General features: G+C 50.6%; 4 protein-coding genes across 4 annotated transcripts; 2 read left to right on the forward strand and 2 right to left on the reverse strand.

Annotated features, from left to right (window-relative positions):
• Window positions 1–394: 394 nt before the first annotated feature.
• BDZ99DRAFT_118227 (uncharacterized protein) lies at window positions 395–1,742 on the reverse strand. The gene is made up of 2 exons (XM_033712492.1): window positions 865–1,742; window positions 395–814 (listed from the first exon to the last, which is right to left on the reverse strand). Exons 1-2 carry the CDS (start codon window positions 1,359–1,361, stop codon window positions 628–630), a joined length of 684 nt encoding a protein of 227 aa, XP_033572307.1. The 5' UTR covers window positions 1,362–1,742; the 3' UTR covers window positions 395–627.
• Window positions 1,743–2,119: 377 nt separating this feature from the next.
• Window positions 2,120–6,223, reverse strand: BDZ99DRAFT_511344 (cytochrome P450; the record flags this gene model as incomplete). Its single annotated transcript, XM_033724537.1, has 7 exons — window positions 2,120–2,389; window positions 2,437–2,696; window positions 4,426–4,671; window positions 4,729–5,493; window positions 5,565–5,767; window positions 6,046–6,092; window positions 6,181–6,223. 7 exons carry the CDS (start codon window positions 6,221–6,223, stop codon window positions 2,196–2,198), a joined length of 1,758 nt encoding a protein of 585 aa, XP_033572308.1. The 3' UTR covers window positions 2,120–2,195.
• A 1,232-nt stretch (window positions 6,224–7,455) lies between these two features.
• BDZ99DRAFT_525050 (uncharacterized protein) lies at window positions 7,456–7,963 on the forward strand (the record flags this gene model as incomplete). The annotated part of the gene is made up of 2 exons (XM_033725965.1): window positions 7,456–7,527; window positions 7,589–7,963. 2 exons carry the CDS (start codon window positions 7,456–7,458, stop codon window positions 7,961–7,963), a joined length of 447 nt encoding a protein of 148 aa, XP_033572309.1.
• A 75-nt stretch (window positions 7,964–8,038) lies between these two features.
• Window positions 8,039–9,086, forward strand: BDZ99DRAFT_574927 (uncharacterized protein; the record flags this gene model as incomplete). The annotated part of the gene is made up of 3 exons (XM_033728419.1): window positions 8,039–8,048; window positions 8,104–8,127; window positions 8,240–9,086. The coding sequence occupies 3 exons, from the start codon at window positions 8,039–8,041 to the stop codon at window positions 8,821–8,823; spliced, it is 618 nt and encodes a 205-aa protein (XP_033572310.1). The 3' UTR covers window positions 8,824–9,086.
• Window positions 9,087–9,509: the final 423 nt, after the last annotated feature.

The following is a 9,509-nucleotide window of genomic DNA, read 5'->3' on the forward strand; positions in this document are numbered from 1 at the left end:
GACTCCTGAGATGTGGGCAGCAGTAATTTGGACAGATGAGGCGTCTATTCGAACTGGAGGAGGCCAAATCTTTGTTACTCGATGCGCAGAGGAGAAATATGATGTTGACTGCTGTGTCCCTAAATTCAGGGGGTATTCAAGCTGGATGATCCATGGCAGCATCTCCCATGGGAATAAGGGGCCTCTTGTTATTTTTGAAAAGGATTGGTCGATTGAGTTAGGGTATAAAAGGAAGACAATAAATGGCGATGTCTACCGGACATATATATGCCCCAATATCAAGAAATTCGCATGGGAATTATGGCAAACACTGCATTACCAGCCTATTCTTGTAGAGGATAATGCCTCTATTCACTCAGCCAAAGCAACCCGCATGGCCTGGGAGCAAAATGGCATGCTTGTAATGGAATGGCCGGCGAATTCCCCTGATTTTAATCCAATTGAGAATGTCTGGAGGCTATTGAAGGGGAGAATACAACGCCGGTTCCCTACAACAAAGGAGGAAGTGAGGCAGTATGCTGAGGAGGAATGGGAGAAGCTCGAGCCCGAAGAATTCGAGAAGTATACAGGCAACATGAGGGAGCGCTGCCTTGCTGTAATTGCTGCAGATGGAGGTCCAACAAAGTATTAGTTACTGAATAAGCACAGGTTATTACGTGGCAAATGGAGGTGGCAATAAGCGCTAGCAGGGAGCGCTGCTGGCCCGCTCATGTTACCCCCTTGTAGATCGCCCATGTAGTGCCAGCCAATGGTGTGCCTCATAGCAGACGCAAGTGGATTGCCTGGATTGCGTTGGACGTGGAGCCGCTTATTCCTAGTCTCCATTAGTGATCACGTTACTGTAATCCAAATTACGAAACTCACAGCGTAAGAGCGCCACTAATGTCCATAGTATATTTAATGGCGGCATGGTCCAGGCAGAATATGTCTCCCTTTAAAGCATGCTCTTCAAGGATTTCGACAAATACCTCGGCCTCTACTATTACGTGCTCCGCCTGATCTAGGATGTAGGCCGAGTTGAAGCCGGTTTGGAAGATGTGGCGCCCATGCTTCCAGTCATCGCCATTGGCAGTAAAGACACTGTTGCCGCCCGCAATGGGATGCAGAAAGCTGACCAGGTCGTCGGGCTTCTCGAGGTCGTTCCGCTGGGCGGTCTGGATGGCATAGCTCGGGGTGGACGTGAGCAGCATTGGGTTGATGAAGGGCCAGAGATCCATGTAGTACAGGCCGTCGGATGCCGCAAACTCTTCTGACAAAGCATGGAAGCGGTCCGGATTTACGAGGTCCGGAGGCATCTTGAGCGTCTTGAAGGACTTGTCCATAACGAGGAGGTGGCCGAAGATAGGATTCCATTTAGGCATGGGCTGTGCGAGACGGCTAGTGGAGTGGTGCAGGAGAGTATAGAAGGCCGCCGCTACTCACCAGGCCCCTCTTGACTTTACTGTGATAGAAAGATGATCGTGCTCGGTACAAAGCAGCACAGAAGTAGAGAAAGCCAGTCCCACAAAGCACTGCCAGCGCCTGGAGCAGGGAGAGCTGGAGCCACAAAGCCATAGTGGCGAGGGCAAACTGCTCAATTTGAGCAGCAGAGGCGGGAGGGCGATGGCAAGTGAGAGAGAGCTCGCAGCGTCGAGCAGTTGCAGGTGCCCGAGATGGGCTAGTACGGTTGGGGATATAGAGTATAGAGCTTTATGATTGCGCCAAGGCGCTACGCTTCGCGGGGTCTGGCCCTTAGATGGCCCCTCGGGGCTGCGCCCCGACCCTGCAATATACAATCGTGGTACAGAGCGGCGCGGGCCGCGGACGTGCAATGGGAATGTCTCATCTGATTGATTCACCCCTGGCCGTCCTCCATCGCGCACTCAAGCAAGCGCCCGTTGTCCTCCGCCTCTGTTCCTTGCTGGCAGACCCCGGAGGCGATGGGCACTGAGCCGCATTTCGTGAAGAGGCGAGCGTATGGCGGCTGCGCTGCCCATCGTATTCGCTTGAGCGATCGGGGTTGCTGCAAGGGTCCTTGGCGTCAGATGCACCAAACTAGTCACCTGGTGCCCGCGCAAGGCTGGATTTTTTCACCATCCTCGAGAAAGCACACTGCATGCACCAGAGTTTCAAAGCTATATATCTATTGAAAACATCCATTCTTCCTATCGGCACCCTCTTGCAAGCGTGTTGCGCCGGCTCGACATGCGAGTGTTCTAATCCGTTACTCTCCTCTTGATCCTGAACGGGATTGCCTCTTTTGGGCGCAGGCTTCCCAGACCAAACTTGGCTGAGCTCAACTTCAAGTGCCCGCCCAGGATCTGGATATCAAAGCGGTCGGCAATAACTGCACTTGAGAGTAAGATCAAGTTCTTCGTGAGGAAACGGCCTGGGCATATGGCATGCCCCCCTGCATGGAATTAGCCGAGCACTTGAAGCTGAATCTGGGACACATACCTCCATATGGGATCCATGACCCTTCTAGCCCGTCCAAGGAGAAATATGGCTCAGTCTTCTCTGCCGTTGGCTCGCCTCTGGCCTGTCGCTCTACCCCAGGCTTCACCGGCCCGCTGGACGGATCTCGCGGGTCCGTTATGAACCTGTCGGCCCAGAAAGAGTCCACTGGATAAACACCGCTCTTTGTATTCCAAACCCTCGCATCCATGTGGGCGATTCCGGAGTTAACCAGAGCAATCTCGCCTTTCGGCAGCCACCCTCTTCGGAGGAGAAATAAGCCGCCGATTTGTGGCACGGGCCACCAACACCAAATCTCCCACCAAAATCACGCTTCACAATATCAAAACACGGCCAATTTGATTGATTTGAAGTGCTAAAATTGGGTCATCTGTCCATCTGCTCGGTTAGAACAATGTAGCCTTGCTGTGTATCCTTCATACATCTTGATAATTGATTTCTGATCAATTTCCCGTGTCCAAATGTTGGAGAACCGCTGCAAGGCAGTAGCCTGGCTACCTGATCGCCGGGCATGGAACTTCCTCTTGACAGGAGCGGCCAAAGATTCAACAATTGACATGTCTGGAGAATAGCCTGGCATCTGTAGCAATTTCAGACTGTTCCTTTCTGCCCATCTTCTTATAGCAATGGCCTTATGTCCTAAATCTCCATCTTAACAAAGCGTGAGGCCTTGTTGTTGCTATTCCAGATTAGCTAACAATATAGGAAGGATCTGCTTAGTGTAGCACTTAGATAACATCTTGCTATTCATATTGCCAGCGTTGTAGAGGATGAATTTGCGGTAGTTGTAGCCCACAATAACAAAGACAGAAAATGTTTTGAAGGGCTTATTATTACCACAAGCTCGGGTCTTTTCATCCTTTAAAGTAACCTTCTTTCTGTGAATGTTCTGTGGAGTATAGCGGTGCTTCCTGCCTATCCTTCTCTTAATTCTATGCGTGATCTCTGGCCCTAAACTAAAGTGGAATTCATCTAAGAATGCTATATTAAACCAATCCTTTAAATAAGGCCTAACTTTTAATTAAGCGGTGTAAGGGTTTCAATGCACGTTGGCAGGCCTGAGGCCGGGTGCGTCCCTTGAACTTAGTTAAGAATCCGCTGGCGAGCAAGCTACGTACAACGGGCAGGAGATATACTCCTGCCAAGCCCGCCGAATAGGGGCTAGAAACGAGGGCGGAGCCCGAGTCGTGCAACAGGGGTTTATCCCCTAACAAGCGGCATTCTAATCCAGGCGTGTATCTGCTTATTTTTTTATCTAAACAGCTTCTCCTCCTCTATAACAGCATTTATAAATCCTTTATCCTTTTTTATAGCTCTTTAAATTGACTGTGGTTCTAAAGGACGGAGTCCTTCTGGTTTGAAATGGTGGGTTTAAGGAATAGACCCACGGACCTTCTCTGCGATATCCTGCCATGGTTCTCCCTTATTTTCTTGGTCTAATTTTGGATTATTAAGGTAGTCTGCCATGCGCCGTGTGTTGTCTCTTGTAAGAGCTTATTTCCTTCCTCTAGGATTAGGTCCTTCACAATTATGTAGGACTTTGAATTCTCCTGAGCTGAGAATATCTGTTTGCTGGCGCAATAAAACACCAGACCTTAAGAACAGTGTTCTTATTGATTTCAATTCCTAGCTCTTGACCATACAGCTTGCCTGCCCAAACAAGGACTCGAGCTGCTTCGTGGATGTGTGGCTTCTTGGCCTTCTCATTCAGGGCCCCAGAATACACAAGGCCAGGGGGCGGCCGGATCGGGGTGCCACGCCATGGGCGGTCTCTGTGGATTTGGATTTGCTTCGGCATCTCAAAGAGGTAATCAAGGGCTTTTAAATGCACTCAAAATGGATTGATTTGGTTGAGAATTGGTGGAGAAATAGCGATGTTATGATCGCTTGTTTACATCAAGAAGTGGGAGATTGGTGTTGGGGGGCCGTGCCACAAATCGGCGGCGTAAATCTCCTCCGAAGAGCCACCACCTGCCAAGCGCCACATCGGCGTGTGGCGAGCTTGCCACGAAGTACGACTTGACGTACATTCGCAGCGTCTCCGCGTAAATGGATGATAGTAGTGGGTTCTGCAAGAGCCGCTCAACGTCCAAGGCCGACGGATTATTCGAATCTCGCTGTGAGTCGACGCTTTTGCGCACGCGCGCGACTAGGCCAGGCTCTTTGAACATATGCATTGTTGCAAACATTGCCGTCGGCGTGCTGTTCGAAACAGAGCTACTCGACCGTTAGCACCTATCAGTGGCACACTGCTAGCTCCTGGTGAGAACTCACGCCCAGATCAACCCCAGGTCTGCCGAAGCGAGCGAATCATCGTCTTGGTTCCTGGCCAGAAGCAACGTCTTCTGTCTTCCCCGCATTAATTCCGAGCCCCAGAATGGATCACCATCACCGTCCTTGCTGATGCTTGACTCGTCGAAATGCTGTCTGGCATACGCATACCAGCTCTTAATCTGGTTAATCAAATTTCCTCGATTTTTGACCGCTCCGAGCATGATAAACGAGGGCACCCCACGAGCAAACCACGGCACGTACTTGTCATAGCTCCAGAAATCGTCGACAAAGGTTGGATTCAGTTTCAATAAAGTCGGACCTGCCACCGCTTGCATGCTCGCAGTCCCCACGACATCCTGGAAGAATTTGAGTAAATCGGGCATATCCGTCCAGTTCTCGTCGGCTGGCAAGTTGTCTAGCCGTTCCAAGAAGCTTTCCATGAATTGCTGTGCCGTGGGTGCCAGTCCTGACCCCGTCAGTGCTTTGAGAAGTCCTGAGTGGGTGATATGGTCGACCCGGTCCTGGGACCGGACATTGCTTCCCGGGTAAGGCTTTCTGAACGGCCCTGAGTCGTCAGCCCTGTATGTTGCTAGTGCCGTTTCCTTCATGCCGAAAATGTAGCTCAAGGAATAGATATAGGCCTCCACTGGGCTTGACAGCAGCTGCTGCTTCCACATTGCGGCAACACTCTCGCGGTCTTGAAAAAAGTAAATCTCTTTTCCCAGAATGGTCATTCGAGCGGCGGCCATCTCTCCTGCGTACGAGCTACTTCATGTCAGCGCAAAGGCCAATTTTCCAAATACGACAACACGTCCAAAATAAATACATGCACTCACGTCGCACGTTTAAGATACGTCTGACCGTTAATGGCGAGTTCTATGACGCTCCCTAGATAGGGAAGGAATGAAGGATATACTGGAGGAATTTGCCTTTCATGAACTCTCAGGTGTTGCCAATGATACATAGTCCACGCAAAAGCGTAGTTGAAGCAGAGTGGGATCGAAAAGATTCCACCGAATACGAGTGTGTAATAAACGGTCTCGTTTCCTTTCAGCCACAAGAGCAACATGATCCCGAAGGGATAGAGAATACGACTGTGCCCGTTTCAGGTGAAGAATGACATGCTGGACGAATGGGGAACGAAAAAAATATCAAATGTGACGACAGATGAGCTACTAACTCTTGACGATTGTTCGATGTGAAAGAGACGAGACTCGGATTTCTTTCAACTCGCAACGCTTTTCAAGTATTTGTAGCATCTCCTTTCTATTGTAGGTCGGGAATACTTTAGTAGTTGATCCTGCTGACCACACGTACTTTCCCGACGGGAACGGGGCTCGGGCAATTGCAACTGGCCGGATTCTCTAACCACCATGAGGGCTCAGAAACTCCCCGTGGGCCTCAATCCTCATCTCCAGATAGAGCGTCGAACATCGCTGAAATTGTCATTACCAGTGAACTGGCTCGTTGTCACTGCGACGATAGACTCGGACATGGTCGAGGAGCTCCGACAACTAACATCAGCTGGTTTGGGGAGACGTAGTTTGCAAAGAAGACGGCATTGAGGAAGTTTCGATAGGGCCGCAGCTTTGATAGGCCAGAGGGAGTAGACACAAGCATTTGGAATTGTTCTGGAAGGATTGCGACGCCCGATTTCTCTTTCGGACATTCGGTTTGAGTACTACGTCACAACTCGGGTTGCAGCACTACAACCTAGGATCAACAATTCATATGCCAGTAACGTATCAGGATAGCATGCTGATACAGGAGGAAGTAACAGTTAGTGCAACAGCAGTGCGACAGCACGGTGTCAGTACTGCATCAAGTAATAGGATGTAACCAGCAACGTATCAAGAGAGCTGCCACGTTAAGCCCCCGGGGGTGGCCCCCCTTCCTTCCCCTAGTATATAAACAACGAGCTAGACACCTATAGAAATCAGAGTTCACATCAATTTCAACCTGAGTTCACATGTTTGGCACTCAGCCCTGTAGTTTGCTGCTGTGTGGGGCATTCCTCTGGCTTGTGCCTGCCAATACCGCAAGATGCAACTAGCGAGTTCAGCATTTGCCTCTTTCATGTCTTCGATTGATAAAAAAAACAGCTGTATCACCTGCGGGATTAATCTTTCCGTCCACTTCTTGTAATCTTAGGTCAGACGGTCTCCCCTTTCACACTAAAGCCTAAACAAACCCTGTCGCAGTGTCGTACTGGTAATTAGCAGCCTGTTGCTCAGGTCGAGGCGTATTCCATATAGACATCCGCACTTTCGGCAGTGCGACTCCAACCTTGCATCTCTATCGTCTGCGACATGGCACTGACGCACAAAGCTCATCAAACTTCTGTTATTTGGAAGAGCGAAATCCCATACGCTGTACCATGCCATGTGCAACTTCATGCAACCCGCCATGGTGTTTAGGGGATGCTGGTTGTTCTAGCAGCGTCACCCCACCATTGTGCAGCATTCCAGCTATGTAGTCCCCGACGTGGAGTGGCGCAACCCGAGGCTGTCGTGAATTATATCGACGCCCTGACTACTACGTCTCGATCCTGTGGCCCCGCACGGCACTTGTGATCTTCAGCACTGGGGCTATGTAAAAGCCGGGTCCCGAAGTTCTAAACGCCACGCGAAACTAAAAACTACGACCTACGACTGTATCGACAGTGCCTCACTCGCCGGACTACGATTCTTTGGCTTCGTTCTCTTTCTGTTCAGACTGCTCGCAGCCATGGCCATGGACCACTCGAATCTGATGGCGGAAATGGACAAACTGGCCAGCATCAAGATGATGACTTTCCAGGTAGGGCTGCCATTTATCCGATAGCTTGGCGATTTCAGTCACGTTATTAACCAATAACCAGGTCACTGTCGGCGTCTTTTTCGCGCTGTCGGTGATATTAGTCATCGCCAGAGCGGCAACCCGATTACGATCTCGCAGGGCAATGACGCTAGACGACTACCTGGTGTTCTGGGGGTGCCTTTGTCTTATAGCCGCCACTGCACTGACATACGCCAATTTCGATAATATGTATCTAACGCAGGCACTGTTCAAGGACCCCACAATCATCACTAGGGTGAAAAGCGATGAACTGCTCAGGGTGACCAAGATAGTCAACACGTTGCAGATGGCCGACCTGGAATTACTGTGGGCCGCGACTTTTGCGGTAAAGTTTTCCTTCTTGGCATTCTTCCGACAGCTGATCCAGTCGGTGGATAAAATCCATCGATACTACTGAGGCGTTGTGGCCTTTACCCTACTCTCGTGGATGTTTATCATCACCGAACCGTTCATTCTATGCCCGCATTTTGGAATGTCGTCAAGTAAGTCATGAATTCCTACAGTAGAACAGGGCCTAGGGGTGCTAACATGGCTCAGTCGAATGCTCGTTGAATTTCAACAGTGAACTGTATTTCCCTTTGACCGGCTTTGTAACCGGGCTAGACGGCCTCACAGATTTAATGAGCAAGTCACCATTGCCACCTACCAATCCCAAGTCACTAACATATCCCAGTCGCCAGCATCCCCGTCATCGTGCTGCGCCGCGCAAAGATGAAAACACGGCAGAAGTTCGCCGTCGGGTCCTTTCTCTGTCTCTCGCTCGTCATGGTCGCCATGGCCGTCGCCCGTGTTAGCAAGATGCATGGTGTTACCGCGATGGACATTCCGTACGAGTACTTCTGGCAATACCTTGAGGCAGCCGTCGCGTTGCTCATGGCGTCACTCACATCGTTCCGTACCTTCTTTGTGATTGCCAAGCAGCGAAAACGCTATCAAGAGCGCATGAAGCGGCCGTTGTACTCATTCCGGGAATTTCGATCTCGCTTCGGCGGGCGACGTCACGAAGAAGACGTCGAAGGAACGGAGCTTCCCGAAATCCCGCGAGCAACGATGACGGGCATGTGGACGTACATCCACAGCAACAATCGCATAGCGGTGGCGGGCACGGTGGACGACACGAGCTTGATGCTGTCGCAGCAAGAGCCGCTAGGCAGCAGCGGATGCAGCGCACCGAGCAGCTTTATCGCAGAACCGGGCAGCCTCATGCTACGAAGCACGAGCGCAAGGTCGTTGATGACTCGGGTTGCAGCAACCTAGGATCAGCAACTCATACGGTTCACCTGCGTGCACGCCATTCCCCTAGGTATCCCTTACTCTCCCTTTCTCTTCCTTACCGAGTTGTGGTGCTTCCTTGCTGCCAAGGGAACGACCAAGGGAGCGCCCTAAGGGATAGTTCATCTCGTTCCTCTATATAGTCCGCCTTTACGGCATCTACAATACAACAGAGTTCGCATCAATTTCAACCTGAGTTGATGTAACTATGTTGTACCTAGGGTGAGGAGATGTTGGGAACTTGGCAGAAGGTGCAGCGGCCTGTTCCGTACTGTCGCCTGCTCCGCATTATTCACCGTTTCGTGTCGATAGCGACTGTCAGGCACTCAGGGCGATAACACATGGGAAAAGGAAAATAATGTACCTCGCCAAGGGTGTTCTTTAATTTAGGGCGCTAGTACCTGTACACCCCCTTTTTAGTAGTTGTACACCCCCCTTTCTAGTAGTTGTACACCCCCTAAACCCCTGTCGTTTCACCGCCCTCTAATTGGCTCGGAGGCCCGGCTAGGGCCTCCGATTCGCTCGCTTAATTCGCTTACCAATTCTAAATGCTCACTCCAAATGCGGCGTGTACACAAGTGAGGATGGAGGTGAAACAATGCATTGAACGAGGTAAGTGATGTATTGGATGAGCATCTATCTAGGCTACGTACGCCGTATATATACTCCTG

The sequence above is a fragment of the Mytilinidion resinicola genome (assembly GCF_010093595.1).
Source record: "Mytilinidion resinicola strain CBS 304.34 unplaced genomic scaffold BDZ99scaffold_19, whole genome shotgun sequence".
Classification (NCBI taxonomy): domain Eukaryota; kingdom Fungi; phylum Ascomycota; class Dothideomycetes; order Mytilinidiales; family Mytilinidiaceae; genus Mytilinidion; species Mytilinidion resinicola.